Source organism: Microcaecilia unicolor, chromosome 8 (genome assembly GCF_901765095.1).
Source record: "Microcaecilia unicolor chromosome 8, aMicUni1.1, whole genome shotgun sequence".
Taxonomy (NCBI): Eukaryota; Metazoa; Chordata; class Amphibia; order Gymnophiona; family Siphonopidae; genus Microcaecilia; species Microcaecilia unicolor.
This window is the reverse complement of record NC_044038.1, coordinates 127,524,401-127,542,739: the sequence shown is the minus strand read 5'-3', so window position 1 is coordinate 127,542,739 and position 18,339 is coordinate 127,524,401. Positions and strand designations below refer to the sequence as shown.

Below are 18,339 nucleotides of genomic sequence, written 5' to 3'. Positions count from 1 at the left end.
CTAGGAATTATTAGGCAAGGAAAGCAAAACTGAGATTATTATAATGGCTTTGCGTCACTCCATGGTGTGACTGCACCTCGAATACTGTTTGCAATTCTGGTCACTGTATCTCAAAGATATAGCGGAATTAGAAAAGGTACAGAGAAGGTTGATGAGAATGGTAGAGGGGATGAGACGACTTACCTATGAAAAGCTAAAGTGGCTAGTACTCTTCAGCTTGAAGAAGACTTCTGAGGGACATGAGTGGAGTGGAACGAGTAGACGTGAATCCACTTTTTTACACTTTCCAAAAATACTAGGACTCGAGGACACGCAATGAATCTACCAAGTAATAAATTTAAAACAAACTGGAGAAAACTTCTTCGCTCAACATGTAATTAAACTCTGAAATTCATTGCCAGAGAATGTGGTAAAAGCAGTTCGCTTAGCAGGGTTTAAAAAAAGGTTTGGATAATTTCCTAAAAGAAAAGCCCATAAGCCATTATTAAGATGGACTTGGGAAAATCACGTTCTTATTTCTAGGATACACAGCATAAAATCTGCTTTACTGTTCTGGGATCTTTCCAGGTACTTGTGACCTGGATTGGCCACTGTTGGAAACAGGATATTGGGCTTAATGGACTTTTCGGTCTGTCCCAATATGGCAACAATTGTGTTATGTTCCCAGGCACCTGAAAACTAATGCCTGGCACTTGTTCCAGGCCTAAGAAGAATCACTGCAGGTTTAATCTGTTTGGGGTGGGGGTTGGAAAAATATCCATAGAGATTTAAAATATTAAAAGACGGAAGAAAGTAAATAAAACCAAGGAAAGCAAAAAAGGTACAAGGAAATCTTTTTTTTTTTTTTTGTTTTTTTTTTTGTTTTTGTTCCTTGCCTCCAAAAAACCCCCCACCAACTAATTCTGAACATAGAAGGCTTAGGTATTTAGAAACTTTTGCTATTGCTTTATTTTTGTTGTCTTTGTTGAATAAAGATAAAATAACTTTATAGCACACATTCTTTACAATCTAGGTAGGTTACAGATTAAACATGCATAATATAAATCTAATATAATAAAACGCACCGTGAACGTTCTGAAGACAACGTTCTGAAGTCACTCAAACATTACTTGAAGGGTTCGTGGATTCGTGGTGTGAAGCCAGCCACGCTGCCAGCCGTCTCTGCCCCGCCCTCGCGTCAAACGTCATGACGTCCAGGGCAAACGTCATGACGTCGAGGGCGGAAAAAAAAACCAAAGCGCAGCGTCAGGGAAGGAGGCGGCGCTCCCGACGTCTCTAGTCTTCCCTTCGCTGTGTTCCGCCTTCTTCTGACGTCAAGGATGACGTCAGAAGAAGGCTGAACACAACGAAGGGAAGGCTAGACGTCGGGAGCGCCGCCTCCTTCCCTAACGCTGCACTGCCGGAACCGCCGACACGGAGGTAAATTTAAAAAAAAAGGATGTTGGGGGAAGAGAAGAGGGTGGGCAGTTGAACAGTGGGAGCGGGAGGGCAGAGGAGAAACGACAGCAAGGATGCGAAGGGGTGGGGGAAGAAGAGGGCGGGACAGGCTGGGACATGGGAGACAGAAGAGCATGGATGCGAGGGGGGGGTCATGGAAGGGAGAGAGGGAAATTGCTGGAAAAGGATGAATGGAGGGGGCAGGGGACAGAGAAGCATGGATGGGCATGGATTGAGATGGCAGGGCTCAGGGAGAGAGGGGAATTGCTGGAAATGGATGAATGGAGGGGACAGGGAACAGAGGAGCATGGATTGGGAGGGCAGGGCTCAGGGAGAGAGGGGAATTGCTGGATAGGGATGAATGGAGGGGACAGATGGGCATGGATGGATATGGATTGCAGGGCTCGGAGAGAGGGGAATTGCTGGATAAGGATGAATGGAGGGGGCAGGGGACAGGAGCATGGATTGGGAGGGCAGGGCTCGGGGAGAGAGGGGAATTGCTGGATAGAGATGAATGGAGGGGACAGATGGGCATGGATGGATATGGATTGCAGGACAGGCCTCAGGGAGAGAGGGGAATTGCTGGATAGGGATGAATGGAGGGGGCAGGTGACAGGAGCATGGATGGGCATGGATTGGGAGGGCAGGGCTCAGGGAGAGAGGGGAATTGCTGGATAGGGATGAATGGAGGGGACAGATGGGCATGGATGGATATGGATTGCAGGGCAGGGCTCAGAGAGGGGAATTGCTGTATAGGGGTGGATGGAGGGGGCAGGTGACAGAGGAGCATGGATTGGGAGGGCAGGGCTCAGGGAGAGAGGGGAATTGCTGGAAAAGGATGAATGGAGGGGGCAGGGGACAGATGGGCATGGATTGGAAGGGCAAGGCTCATACTCTCTCTCTCATATACAATGTGTTTCTGACTCTCACTCTCACACACTCTGTCTCACAATGTATCACATTCACTCTCTATGTGCCACACAGTCACTCACACACTCGCTTAGTCTCATACACTCACTCTCACAGAGAATCTGTGTCTCACACACACACACACACACACACACTCTCACATACACACTTGCACACACTCTCATTCTCACACACACACTCTCACAAACACACTCACACCCAGACTCACTCTCTCACACACACACACTCACACTTTCACTCTGACTCTCACATAGTCACTCTCCCAAACATACACACTCCGAGGAAAACCTTGCTAGCGCCCGTTTCATTTGTGTCAGAAACGGGCCTTTTTTACTAGTGTTTAAATAAAACAAAAATGAACCCCACAAACCATGACACAGTTCAATTTAACTAAACATGCGATATTGCATGAAATCAACCTAAACTATCTGAAATGCTAGAACTACAAATAGTGAGAACAAGTTGCCTCTAACATCTCAGAACGCTTGTTGAAACAAATAAGTCTTCAGGCCTTTTATGAAGGGCCAAATTGTAATACATGTCCACAGTTCAACAGGCAATGAGTTCCAAAAACACAAATAGCAAGATGGGTGAAGCTTTGGCAACTCCAGTGTTGTAGATCATTTTGTCTCATGCTGCGAGCGATGGTGCTGTGCAGCTCGGGGGAGGGAAAAACATCTTACAGGTAAGCTGAATACTGTCAGCAGAACTTGGGGATATGTGGTTATAACCAAGATGACACGTTTGGCTGCCTGTATAGCTGGTATGGCGGAAACCTGACAACCAGCATTTTAAGCATCAGTGGCTAGGGCCTGCAGAGAGTGGTGGGTGTGTCCTTGGCCACCTTATTGGGCAGACTGGATGGACTGTGCGGGTCTTTATCTGTCATTCTTTTACTGTGTAATGCATGTATATGGACCTCTGCCAGGTGGCAAATTTTTAACAGCAGGAGCTTAAAGTATACCAGTACCCACAGAGTGCAGTGATCTTCAAGGACAATGGATGTTAAGAGGAGAACAGGTGTTCAATAGTGCTTCATTACATAGAGCCTTAAACAAGCACCCAAATCATGACTTGCATGTTCCATAGGATTGGCAGTCAATGGAAAGCCCATCATAAAGGGGTTATGCTCAGATCAAGTATACATGCTGTTCAAATAGTTCAGGTCCTAAATATAGATTGTTATAATAGAGGCGATAAAACCAACACTTGCATTACATTACAGAAGTCGTCATTAGTTAAGAGGCTTAAATCATCAAATCAAGAGTAGAAAGCTTCTTTGCTTCCATAACATTGTGCTCATAAGCAGAGGAAAGAGTACATTTCTCCATTATCTTCCCATCCTTGCACCTGCCTAGCCAGCTTCTTGCCCTTGCTCTCCCCGTGATATCCGTGCCTTGTTTTAGACAACTTAGCATCCAAGGCTTGTCCAGCCCTCTATATATACAGTGGTGGAAATAAGTATTTGATCCCTTGCTGATTTTGTAAGTTTGCCCACTGACAAAGACATGAGCAGCCCATAATTGAAGGGTAGGTTATTGGTAACAGTGAGAGATAGCACATCACAAATTAAATCCGGAAAATCACATTGTGGAAAGTATATGAATTTATTTGCATTCTGCAGAGGGAAATAAGTATTTGATCCCCCACCAACCAGTAAGAGATCTGGCCCCTACAGACCAGGTAGATGCTCCAAATCAACTCGTTACCTGCATGACAGACAGCTGTCGGCAATGGTCACCTGTATGAAAGACACCTGTCCACAGACTCAGTGAATCAGTCAGACTCTAACCTCTACAAAATGGCCAAGAGCAAGGAGCTGTCTAAGGATGTCAGGGACAAGATCATACACCTGCACAAGGCTGGAATGGGCTACAAAACCATCAGTAAGACGCTGGGCGAGAAGGAGACAACTGTTGGTGCCATAGTAAGAAAATGGAAGAAGTACAAAATGACTGTCAATCGACAAAGATCTGGGGCTCCACGCAAAATCTCACCTCGTGGGGTATCCTTGATCATGAGGAAGGTTAGAAATCAGCCTACAACTACAAGGGGGGAACTTGTCAATGATCTCAAGGCAGCTGGGACCACTGTCACCACGAAAACCATTGGTAACACATTACGACATAACGGATTGCAATCCTGCAGTGCCCGCAAGGTCCCCCTGCTCCGGAAGGCACATGTGACGGCCCGTCTGAAGTTTGCCAGTGAACACCTGGATTATGCCGAGAGTGATTGGGAGAAGGTGCTGTGGTCAGATGAGACAAAAATTGAGCTCTTTGGCATGAACTCAACTCGCCGTGTTTGGAGGAAGAGAAATGCTGCCTATGACCCAAAGAACACCGTCCCCACTGTCAAGCATGGAGGTGGAAATGTTATGTTTTGGGGGTGTTTCTCTGCTAAGGGCACAGGACTACTTCACCGCATCAATGGGAGAATGGATGGGGCCATGTACCGTACAATTCTGAGTGACAACCTCCTTCCCTCCGCCAGGGCCTTAAAAATGGGTCGTGGCTGGGTCTTCCAGCACGACAATGACCCAAAACATACAGCCAAGGCAACAAAGGAGTGGCTCAGGAAGAAGCACATTAGGGTCATGGAGTGGCCTAGCCAGTCACCAGACCTTAATCCCATTGAAAACTTATGGAGGGAGCTGAAGCTGCGAGTTGCCAAGCGACAGCCCAGAACTCTTAATGATTTAGAGATGATCTGCAAAGAGGAGTGGACCAAAATTCCTCCTGACATGTGTGCAAACCTCATCATCAACTACAGAAGACTTCTGACCGCTGTGCTTGCCAACAAGGGTTTTGCCACCAAGTATTAGGTCTTGTTTGCCAGAGGGATTAAATACTTATTTCCCTCTGCAGAATGCAAATAAATTCATATACTTTCCACAATGTGATTTTCCGGATTTAATTTGTGATGTGCTATCTCTCACTGTTACCAATAACCTACCCTTCAATTATGGGCTGCTCATGTCTTTGTCAGTGGGCAAACTTACAAAATCAGCAAGGGATCAAATACTTATTTCCACCACTGTACATTTTCATTTGCTTGATCCATCTCAAGATTTGTTTAGAGAATACCTGTGGTAGTTTTGTATTTGAATTTTATGATCTGAGCTCTTTTAAAGTTGATTTAAATGTTCTATATTTGTGTTGAAAGTGTTTTTAAAAGCTGCATTGTTTTCAGTGGCAGAAATCCCTTTGAATTTTAGCTGTGTAGATTTTATGGTTGGAACTTGCCACCTGACTGCTAGTGGGAGAAGTTTTATTAAGTCTTAATTGAGGGCATTTTTTTTTTCTCTTACACTTTTTCAGTGCTAAGTTTTGCTAGTTTTTCCTACTCATCCCTCATCTCAGCTTTACTTCCTGAAGTGCCAAATTTTGGACAACCTGGCACACAGATATGGATTGGGTTTTATTTTTTTTTTCCAGTCCTGTGTAAAGTTTATGCAATGCTAGTCCTTCACTTTGTGTTGGCTGACTCAAGGTTTTTTTACTAAGATACAGGATGCTGACAAATTCATGCATGCTTTTTAACTTGGGGACTAACCTATTTCTCATTTTCTTAGGGTCGTTGGAATGGTCTTAGTCAAGATGTTGTCAGAAAAGTATCAAGACGTAATTATGCGTAAGTTACACATACCAGGATGAAGTATGTTGTGTGAATCTTTAACATTATTAAATCTTGTTTGCTTTTTTTTAATTAAGTTTTTGTGTGAATAAATTATGTACATAAATATTTAAGCACCTTAGTGTTCAATGTAAACACATTCTTTAAGATTAGTCTAGGTAAACAAGTTATCCTGCTACCAGCAGATGGAGGTAGAGAAACGGAACACTTTGTGACTTCATTGGTATACAAGGGCTGGTGCAGTCTGAAATTCTCCATTCCTTGTCATTGGCAGCATATGAATCCAGAAACTGATGCGTTATGTCCATCTTCCAGTAGGTTTTCTACTACTGTGCCCGGCTCCTATCCATATTTTGGTTCAGTTAAGCCTTAGGGGTGCATTAGACTATAGCTGGTGCCTTCCTGGGGTACACCTGGTGGTGCCAGGTCCCTTCCCCCTTCTCCCCCCCCCCCCCTTGCCACATCATCTTCCTCACAGGTTAAGCAAAAAAAAAAAAAAATGAATAATCGCAGGTCCTACACTGTGAGCGGCTCATTCTGGGAGAGCTCAGCAGCAGTGTTTGGTTCTGGTGGATAGTGCTTCCTAGTTCGGTCGGGCATGTTTGTGCACTTTTCCTCAGCAGGGTCGTGGCAGGCACATCAAGTTCTTGCACTGGTTTTTGCTGCTGCCTTAGGTATGGCTGCAGCTTCGGCAGCCATTTTAGAGCCCCTCAGTTTCACGGAGGAGTCACAGCTCTCTTCTGGCAAAACATGGCACTTCTGACTCGTAAGTTGGCCTCAAGGGACTTCTGTGTCACAGGTTCCTTTTTCCCTGGATTTTGTCTTGCTAATGCATCAGGTATCCTTCTTTGGACTGGGATCCTGGTTCTTCTCATGTGGGCTTTAAGGGGGAGCTTTCGGCAGTCTTGGTGCCCTCTACTTTGCCTGAGTTACTGGAGGAGGGGGGAGATTACTGATATGATAGAGGTCTATAAAATGAGTGGAATTGGGTGGATGTGAATCGCTTGTTTACTCTTTCCAAAAAAATATTAGGACTAGGGGGCACATAATGGAGCTGCTAAGTAGTAAATTTAAAACCAATCGGAGAAAATCTCTTCACTCAACGTGGAATTAAACTTTGGAATTCTTTGGTAAAAGCAGTTAGCTTAGCAGGGTATAAAAAAGGTTTGGCTAACTTCCTAAAAGAAAAGTCCAAAAGCCATTATTAAAATAAAAATTGGAAAAATCACTGCTTATTTCTAGGATACACAACGTCAATTTAGACAAAAACTGTTATATTGCAAATAACATCGAGAATAACTTATATAGGCTGTAGAGGTAATCTCATATCATTTTAGGACATTGCATATCAACCTATACAGTAGCTCCCAGGTCAATGCAAATTTCTAATCATCAAATACCTCCAGCCAACCGGTAGTGTTTTATACTGATACTCTAATTGCGTTTCAGCTGTAAATAGCTTCAAACATCCTACCGTTCAAAAAATCAACATTATTGCAATGTAAAAGCAAATAATGCACAGATATAACTTAGCTTAAATGCTCCCGCCTTGGTATATTGTCTTCTGTGGCTGGGACTTAGCTGGTTCCATCAAAATTCTAGTGAAACCTCATTGGCAACACCGATACTGTGATTAGCCCGACAGGACCCTGTTTTGCGGTCTCATGCTTTGTCAAGGGCATCAATCTAGCAACAGTACTTCATCCCTAAGGTACTGTTGCTAGATTGATGCCCTTGACAAAGCATGAGACCGCGAAACAGGGTCCTGTCGGGCTAATCACAGTATCGGTGTTGCCAATGAGGTTTCACTAGAATTTTGATGGAACCAGCTAAGTCCCAGCCACAGAAGACAATATACCAAGGCGGGAGCATTTAAGCTAAGTTATATCTGTGCATTATTTGCTTTTACATTGCAATAATGTTGATTTTTTGAACGGTAGGATGTTTGAAGCTATTTACAGCTGAAACGCAATTAGAGTATCAGTATAAAACACTACCGGTTGGCTGGAGGTATTCGATGATTAGAAATTTGCATTGACCTGGGAGCTACTGTATAGGTTGATATGCAATGTCCTAAAATGATATGAGATTACCTCTACAGCCTATATAAGTTATTCTCGATGTTATTTGCAATATAACAGTTTTTGTCTAAATTGACGTTGTGTATATTTACAAGGTGCTGAGACAAAACTGAGCCATTTAATTGAATAGTTGTATTTCTAGGATAAGCAGCATAAAATCTATTTTACCATTTTGGGATCTTGCCAGGTACTTGTGACCTGGATTGGCCACTGTCCCAGTATGGCAAACACTTATGTTCTTGTGGACAACCCTACAGCTGTCCATTGTTGTATAGGGAGGAGTTGCCTTCATTCATTACTAAGGCATTTGGAAGTGTTAAATATTGCTCTCCGACCTCGCAGACACCTTTAGTAATCTGATGATGGCTAGCACAAAGCACCGTCCTAGGACCTTCCGGTCCATGAAGCCATGCAGGAGTTTATTTCAGTTCAGTGGGACACTCCAAATGTGATAGCCTTAGAGTAGCTAGAAGTATGGTGCACTTATGTCTGCAGGCCCAGGAGTTAGATTAGCTGCTTTTTCCCAAGGTAGATGCCCATGGATTTCCCATGGAAGACCTTGCAAAAGCAAGTAGCAGTGCTTTCCACTCTGCAGAACCTTTCTACCTTGGGGGCTGTCATCCTAGTTCCTCTAGAGCGGGGTTGATGGCATTCCATCTATTATGTGATGCCAAAGAAGGGAGGTGCTTTTGCCCTGTACTGGATCTCAAAAGAGTGAACAGGTTCTTTCTAGCACTTTTGCATGAAAACCTTATGGTCAGTCATTGCAGCAGTGCATCCATGGGAATTTCTCATGTCTCTGGATTTAAAGAAGGTGTATTTTCACATTCTCATCTGGCCGCCTCATCTGCGCTTCTTGATGTTTGCAGTTCTGGGTCAACATTATCAATTCAAGGCACTGTCTTTCAGTATCTTGATTTCTCCAAGGCCATAGTAGTGGTGGCAGCATTTCTGAGGAGGGAGGACATTCGGGTTCATCTTTACCTGGATGACTGGCTGATCAGAGCTTCTTCCTTTCAGAAAAGTCTGAGTCACTTCGCAGGTGATTTCTCTACTCCAGTCTTTGGAGAGGATAAGTCTAGTCAAGAGCCAGGTGCATTCTTCTCAGACTTTGGAGTATTTGGGGGTTCATTTTGTTACCCTGCAAGGGAAAATGTTTCTGATAGGTCATCAATCTCTCTAACTGCAGAGTCTGGTTTGATCCTTGCTGCAGCTTCAGAACCCTCAAGTTTGGGACTTCAAGTTCTGGGAATGATGACGACCCTTGATGTGGTTTCTGCGGACCAGGTATCACATGAGACCTCTCTAGTCTCTCTTGTCCAGGTAGTCCCCTGTCTCTCAGGAGTACAATCTATGCCTGCCTTGGATGTTGCAGGCGAGACTCAGCATGATAGAGGCTTCAGCCTCACAATCTGCTTTGGGGCATAGCTTTGGTGGTTCCTCAATGGCTAGTGGTCACCACAGATGCCAGTCTGATGGGTTAGGGTTTCCATTGCACAGCTCAGGGTCATTGGTCCAAGGTGGAAATCCTCTGGCCAGTCAACTGCCTCGAGCTCAGAGCAGTCTGTTTGGTGCTAGAATCCTTTCATGACCTCCTCAGGGTCACCTGGTGCAGATTCTTTTGGATAGTGTGACCACAGTGGCATACATAAACAGTCAAGGAGGAACTCGCAGTGCTCTGCTGGCTCAGGAAGCTCACCTCTTGATTCAATGGGCAGAAAGAGTATGTGCCTGTGATTTCGGCAGTCAACATTGCCAGGAGTTTGAATGTACAAGTGGATTATCTCAGCAGGAACTCCCTGGATCTAGGGGTATGGGAGCTGTCTCCCAAAATCTTCAACCTGATCACTCGGAAGTGGAGAGTCCTACAATTGACCTGATGGCTTCCAAGCTCAATGCAAAGGTCATCAAGTTCTTGAGCAGAGGAAGAGTATGGTTCAGAGGGTCTGGATGCTGTAATCCAGAACTAGCTGGCTCAGGAATAAATGCCTTTCTGCCCTGGCCAATGATAGGTTGAATTCATTCAGGTCACATGGTTGTTGTGACTCCGGATTGGCCCAAATGATTGTGGCACACAGACCTTGGTGCGGCTCCTGGTCAATGAGGTGTTCATCTTTCTCTCATCAGGATCGTCTCTCTCAAGGGCCCATTCATACGAAGGATCCGTCTCCCTTTAGTCTTACGGCTTGGCTCTTGAAAGGGCGAAATTGAGGAAGATTATGCTTAGATGTCATTGTTACAAGCCTACAAACAGTTTACGTCCTCAGCTTATGCTCGAGTTTGGCAGTTGTTTGATCTTTGGTGTTCTGAGAGAGCAATTTCCCCTTTTTTTTTTGGCTACTTCATATACTACCTCTCTTGCTGGCCAGCCTCGAGAATTTCGTTGGTTGGTCAGATCACCTCTTTGTCCTGTTTGGGGAGCCCAAAAATGGGTCAGGCAGCATTTAAGGCCATGATAGCTTGGTGGACCAGGGAGTCTATCTCCTGTTCTAATTTTGCTTTCAGGTATCTCAAAGATTATAGCAGAATTAGAAAAGGTTCAAAGAAGACTGACCAAAATGATAAATGGGGGGTGGAACTCTCTCATATGAAGAGGCTAAAGATGTTAGAACTCTTCAGTTTGGAAAAGAGATGACTATGGGGAGATATGATTAAGATCTGCGAAATCCTGAGTGGTGTAGAGTGGGTAAAAGTGAATCAGTTTTGTTTAACTATTTCAAAAAGTACAAAGACTAGGGGACATTCAATCGACTTACATGGACATACTTTTAAAACAGGGAGGCAATATTTTTCACTCAATGAATAATTAAAGCTCTGGAATTCGTTGCCAGAGGATGTGCTAACAGTGGTTAGTATATCTGGGTTTAAAAAAGGCTTGGACAAATTCCTAGAGGAAAAGTCCTTAGTCTACTCCTGAGAGAGACGTGGGGAAACCACTGCTTACCCTAGGATTGGTAGCATGGAATGTTGCTACTATTTGGGTTTCTGCCAGGTATTTGTGACCTGGATTGGCCACTGTTGTAAACAGGATACTGGGCTCGATGGACGATTGGTCTGATCCATTATGGCTATTATGTTCTAACTAGTAAAAAAGGCCCGTTTCTTACACAAATGAAACGGGTGCTAGCAAGGTTATCATGTAATGGCGATTGTTTTTAAGGGAACCGTTAGGAGAAATGTTCTGTCATGATAAGTAATAATTGGGAAGGGCATATAATGAGTAATATGCTCCAGGGGCACTCAATCTGCAGCCCCTCATTACCTCTCTACCCTCATCTCCCTGTATGTTCCTACCCGTAACCTCCGCTCACAGGACAAATCCCTCCTATCAGTACCCTTCTCCACCACCGCCAATTCCAGGCTCCGCCCCTTCTGCCTCGCCTCACCCTATGCTTGGAATAAACTTCCTGAGCCCATACACCAAGCCCCCTCCCTGCCCATCTTCAAATCCCTACTCAAAGCCCATCTCTTCCCTGTAGCTTTTGGCACATAACCATTTACCTCTATTCAGGAAACCTAGACTGCCCCTATTGATTGACTGCATACTTGTCCTTTAGATTGTAAGCTCCTTTGAGCAGGGACTGTTCTTCTTTGTTTAAAATTGTACAGCGCTGCGTGACCCTGGTAGTGCTTTAGAAGTGTTAAGTAGTAGTAGTAGTTTTGTGTTTTTTGTTTTTTAATTTTTGTGATTTTTATTTATAGTATTTTTTTTAAAAGAGAATACACAGACTCCATCCATGTCCAGCATTTCTCCTCTCTTCCCTCCTCTCCATCCATGTGCATCTCCTTCCTGACTTCCCTCCCCTCCATCCATCCATGTCCAGCAACTTTCCATTCTCCCCTGCCTCTCCTCCATCCATCCATCCATGTCCAGCAACTCTCCATTCTCCCCTGCCTCTCCTCCATCCATCCATGTCCAGCAACTCTCCATTCTCCCCTGCCCTCCCATCCATGTCCAGCTATTCTCCATGCCCTCCCTCAGCTCCTTTACAGCCCTCCTCTCCGTTCCTCTCCCCCACCCCGCGCGCTTAACCCTTTTACTTTCAGGCGCAGCAACGGCAGTGAAGAGGGACAATACAGCTTCTCCCTTCCCTCACACAATGTCCCGCCCTCGTGGAAACAGGAAATGCATCATCGCAGTAGGCGGGACACTGTGAGCGAAGGGAGAAGCTGGAGGTGAGCCCGCTGTGTTGTCCTCTTCACTGCCGTCGCTGCGCCTGAAAGTAAAAGGGTTAAATGTGCATGGGGGGGAGGAACGGAGAGGAGGGCAGGAAGGAGCGGAGGGACCGTCTGAGAGCTGCCTGGCTGCAGTGCTGCTGTGCCAGGCAGCCCTATATTTGGGGGGCAGCAGCCAGGGGAAGAGCATGGTTGGGCTCTTATATGGGGCACCTATGACTGTCTTCCCATCCCATCCGTGTCCATCAATTCTCCTCTGCCCTGCCCTCCCCTTCCTCCCTCCCTCCCTCCCTCCCCTTAATGTTCAATGATTCTCTCCTCCTGACATCATCTCACCTCCATTGTTCCCTTCCCCCTCATTGTTCCGCCCTCTGACATCATTATGTTTTGACGCGAGGGTGGGACAGTGAGTGGGAATGGATGTTACAAACCCAGGCGTTCAGATGTAGAATGTTGGAGGTGCAAATTATTATATAGGATGGGTAAGCACGCTGCTTTGTCTCTGAAGGCACACTTCATCAGAGGACTTGCCACTTTCTGGGTATAGTCTCATGGCTTTTCTTCAGGGGACATCTGTAGATCTGCAACATGGGCTTAGTTACTCCTTTGCGAGACATTATCAGGTGAATGTTGCAGCTAGATCAGAGGAATCCTTTGAATCCTTGGTTCTTTCTGCGGCCGTCTCTGGTTCCTTCTCTAATTTATTGATTTGCTACATTCCATCAGTTTTTGTATTCGTATACTGCTACTGATGAGGAAGATAGTTGTCTTACGTGATCGTTTTCTTTCCTTTAGTCACAGTACATGCATCCAGGATCTTGCTCTCTAAATTTTGCTTAGTTTTTTTTTTTTTTTGTCTCTGTTCAGGTTCTGTTGATTTTGTTTCCATTTTTTCTTTTCACATGTTCTGTACTGCTTCCCAGTGGAGAAAGAGAAGTATTGGTTGTATTCATATTTTCCTTCTGTTTTGTTATGAGAAATAACTGAACAGAAGCCTCAGTCCTATAAGACAGAGTTCCGTTGTGCTCTTTCTCTCTACCTGCTGGTAGATGGACATAACCCATCAGTTTCTGGATTCATATGCTGCAACTAAAGGAAAGGGAAAGTTGGGAAAGAGAAATGGGACTTGATATACTGCCTTTCTGTAGTTTTTAACTACATTCAAAGCGGTTTATGTGGTATATAAAGGTACTTATTTGTACCTGGGGCAATGGAGGATTAAATGACTTGCCCAGAATCACGGAACTGTAGTGGGAATCGAACCCAGTTCCCCAGGATCAAAGTCTGCTACACTAACCACTAGGCGGCTATTGCACTCTGAAGAAAATTATCAGGTAAGACAATTTTACCTTTAGTTCTCTACCTCTAGCTGTGGTGTAGGTTGGTCTTGGTGTATGTTTTACCTTGATGACTTGCATTTTTTAACATATAAATCAAAGCAATGTACAAAAAATACATAATTAGTTAAAATGAAGAGAGTACTAATAAAAACAGGAAAGAATCTTGACTACAAAGATCAAACAACCAAAAACACACAGTTCTATCTGCTTAGTGCTACTACTCCCATTTACAGGGATGCTTTAGAGTATAAAATGTTTTTTTTTTTTTTTAAAGTGTTTTTCAAAAGGACTTTAAATTTCTTCAGAAGGTTTGTTCCTGCACCTGATTCCCCTGCTATGTATCTCTAGCAGTGAGCTTGAGTCCTTGACCAAAAAGCTCCTAGGGTTTGGGCCATGGTCAGGCACATTCTCCCTTTGAAGCACTGAGCTTAGTTCATGGTCTTATACTTGGTGCAGTGACTTGGCACTGCTCTGTGTGAAGCCCCTGCCAACAGAGGGGCATATACCCCCCCCCCCCTTCCAGTGTGCCCCTACAGTGCATAAAAAGAGACAGTTTTTTTTGGTAGCTGGCTTTATTTCCCTGGTTGTGCTAGAGCAGTTCTTCTCAACCCAGTCCTCAGAGCACACCTAGCCAGTCAGGTTTTCAGGATATCCACAATGAAAATACATGAGATTTGCATACACTACCTCTTTTGTATGCAAATATATTTCATGTATATTCATTGTAGATATCCTGAAAACCTGACTGGCTGAGTGTGCTGTGAGGTCTAGGTTAGGAAGCAAATGCTAGGGAAATATCTAATGGGGTGGGGGTGGTGACCACAAACAAGTCTGAGTGGCCTGTTGTCTCCGGTCAGCTTGCTCATAATCTTTAGTCGCAGACAGAAGCAGTATGGACCATCAACTAACTGGAGATAGGGGCCGTTTGCCTGACACTGCAGCACTTCCTGCCCCTGTTGCATGGCAAGGTGGTATCAATAAACAAGGGGAACCTGGCATGTGGAAGTAGAGCTGGAAGCCAACTGGTTGCACAGCTGAGCGGTGTAGCATCTGGCGCACTCAGGTGTGTATCTCATAGGAGCAGACAACACACATAGATGGACTTTCTCAGCCAGAATATCTTAAGGGAGTGGGTGCTGAATTCCACAGCCTTCAGTCCCTGGTGGACAATTGGGGAGCTTCTGTGCTATGGCTTGATGCTGCAGTGGAATGAAAAATGTCCTCTGTTCAGCTACAGGACAGAGTATCGGTCAGCCAGCATCAATGCTCTCGTGCAGCTGTGGCCATAGCAGGAGACTTTGCTTCCACCCTGGCTCCTCCTCAGCAGCGTTCTCTAGATGGTGGCCAAGCAGGGTTTCTTGTGATCTTGTAGTTCTAGACTAGTCTTGCGAGCCCTGGCACATGGACCCGTTTTTGCTTTCTTGCAGGACTCCCGCTATCTTTTGCAAGGATGGGGCCATATGGTGCCAGGCCTGGCTGTCATTGAAGACCCAAACCCTTTTGGATTACAGCCTGGCCCTTGATAGGTGTTGCCTGAGAAATAACAAGCTACCATTCCTTGGTGACGTTCTTTGTTCAAGGCATAAAGATGGTCTACATCCTGGCTTATGGTGTGGTGAATTCAGGGGGTAGTGCACTAAACATGACCTCTCCCTGTGGCAAGCAGTGCTTGTCTCCATTCAGGAATTTCTGTAGCAAGGACTGGAGCAGGGATTGGCTCTCAGTTCTCTAAAGATTCAAGTGATGACCGTCTCATATTCAGGGCAAGGTCTATGGTGCATCCTCTAGCAGGACACCCTGATGTGTTTCACATTCTGCAAAAAAGTGCACATTTGGCCTCTGTCTGTCTTATTGCAATGGGACATCAGTTTGGTTCTTAATATCCTGGTAGGACTGCCTTTCAGGGCTTTGAAGCAAGCCGCTCTAAAGGACCTTAGCTTAGACTGTCTTCCTGGTTGCCATCTGCTCAGCCAGATGGGTTTCTGAGTTGCAGGCCTTTCTTGCAAGGATCCATACTTGTGCTTTGCAAATGACTCTCTTCCTACCTCTCCCTCCGCACCTTTAGTGTTCACTCTGGTGGATCCTCTTCTACTTCTATCCCTCTGCCTGTCGGCGTACCTCAGGGTTCTGTTCTTGGTCCCCTCCTCTTTTCTATCTACACTTCTTCCCTTGGTTCATTAATCTCATCCCATGGCTTTTCCTACCATCTCTATGCTGATGACTCCCAAATCTACCTTTCTACCCCTGATATCTCACCTTGCATCCAAACCAAAGTTTCAGCGTGCTTGTCTGACATTGCTGCCTGGATGTCTCAACGCCACCTGAAATTAAATATGACCAAAACCGATCTTCTCATTTTCCCCCCCAAACCCACCTCCCCGCTCCCCCCGTTTTCTATTTCTGTTGATGGCTCTCTCATTCTCCCTGTCTCCTCAGCTCGAAACCTTGGGGTCATCTTTGACTCTTCTCTCTCCTTCTCTGCTCATATCCAGCAGACCGCCAAAACCTGTCGTTTTTCTTTACAACATCCGTAAAATCCGCCCCTTTCTTTCCGAGCACTCTACCAAAACCCTCATCCACACCCTTGTCACCTCTCGTTTAGACTACTGCAATCTGCTTCTTGCTGGCCTCCCACTTAGTCACCTCTCCCCTCTCCAGTCGGTTCAAAACTCTGCTGCCCGTCTCATCTTCCGCCAGGGTCGCTTTACTCATACTACCCCTCTCCTCAAGACCCTTCATTGGCTCCCTACCCGTTTTCGCATCCTGTTCAAACTTCTTCTACTAACCTATAAATGTATTCACTCTGCTGCTCCCCAGTATCTCTCCACACTCGTCCTTCCCTACACCCCTTCCCGTGCACTCCGCTCCATGGATAAATCCTTCTTATCTGTTCCCTTCTCCACTACTGCCAACTCCAGACTTCGCGCCTTCTGTCTCGCTGCACCCTACGCCTGGAATAAACTTCCTGAGCCCCTACGTCTTGCCCCATCCTTGGCCACCTTTAAATCTAGACTGAAAGCCCACCTCTTTAACATTGCTTTTGACTCGTAACCACTTGTAACCACTCGCCTCCACCTACCCTCCTCTCTTCCTTCCCGTTCACATTAATTGATTTGATTTGCTTACTTTATTTATTTTTTGTCTATTAGATTGTAAGCTCTTTGAGCAGGGACTGTCTTTCTTCTATGTTTGTGCAGCGCTGCGTATGCCTTGTAGCGCTATAGAAATGCTAAATAGTAGTAGTAGTAGTATGACTCATCCCCTTATTACAGACCCATCCTTCCTGCTGAAAGTTGCTTCACCATTTCATGTGAATCAGATGGTGTCTGTCCTGGCGTTACCCCAGGGTGATCATCAGATTCTTCCCAGAAGCTCTATAAATTGGATGTTCAGGGTACTGTTGTGAGAACTTGGAGGTCATGAATTCCTTCTGGAAGTTGGACTTTTTCTTAAGTACATAAGTGTTGCCATACTGGGACAGACTGAAGGTCTATCAAGCCCAGTATCCTGTTTCAAACAGTGGCCAATCCAGGTCACAAGTACCTGGCAAGATCCCAAAAGAGTACAATACATTTTATGCTGCTTATCCCAAAAATACACAAATATAGGAAGAGCAGACTACTACAACAGCAAAATTTTAATAATGAGGGGGATGTCTCATATAGTCATGCAGGCACGCTGTATTAAGCTCTGCAATTATGACACAGTATAATCATCGACTGCCCCCGACCACCAGTAGTGCACTATGTTTGCTTATCGTGAATTTACTGATACTAAATTTTAAATATAAATGTCTTTATATAGCATTGTGCTCACATCACTTTTTTTATAAAATAATTTTTGGTGCACTGCTGTTGAAATACTGAAACTCCGAGGAGCTCTACCACTGCTGCAGTCAAAAATGCAAACACAAAAAAATAACTTAATATTGTTGGAAGCTACGTAGCTTCGAGCAATATTAAGATATTTTTTTGCATTTGCATTTTTGACTGCAACAGTGGTAGAGCTCCTCAGAGTTTCAGTATTTCAACGGCAGTGCACCAAAAATTATTTTATAAAAAAAGTGATGTGAGCACAATGCTATATAAAGATATTTATATTTAAAATTTAGTATCAGTAGTTTGCCCTTCCTATATTTGTGTATTCTACAATATTATTCAGGCAGAGCATAGCCAATTTTTCTATTTTTGAATATCCTAAAAATAAGCTGTGGATTTTCCCAAGTCCATTTTAATAACGGCTTATGGACTTTTCTTTTAGGAAGCTATCCAAACCCTTTTTTTAAACCCCACTAAGCTAACCGCTTTTACTACATTGTGTGGCAACAAATTCCAGAGTTTAATTACACGCTGAGTGAAGAAATATTTTCTCTGATGATTCGTTAACTTACTACTTTGTAGCTTCATTGCATTCCCCCTAGTACTTTTGGAAAGAGTAACAAGTGGTCCGTGTCTAACCATTCCACTCCACTCAGTATTTTATATACCTCTACCATATCTCCCCTCAGCCGTCTTTTCTCCAAGCTGAAGAGCCCAAGCAGTCTCAACATTTCCTCATAGAGAAGTTGTCCCATCCCCTTTATCATTTTCGTTGCCCTTCTCTGTCCTGTTTCTAATTCTACTATATCTTTTTTGAGATGTGGCAACCAGAATTGCACACAGTATTCAAGGTGCGGTCGCACCATAGAGTGATACTTTGAAACTTAATGCCTTTGTATCATCAACGATGACTCCTAGATC

At 44.6% G+C, this 18,339-nt stretch overlaps 1 protein-coding gene across 1 annotated transcript in view; it reads left to right on the top strand.

Moving 5' to 3' along the window:
- The window catches only part of HSPA9 (heat shock protein family A (Hsp70) member 9), a 223,531-nt gene that overhangs the window by 7,541 nt on the left and 197,651 nt on the right, over positions 1–18,339 (top strand). Inside the window, 1 exon segment of the mRNA XM_030211606.1 lies at positions 5,942–6,000. Coding sequence (XP_030067466.1) covers positions 5,942–6,000 — 59 coding nt within the window.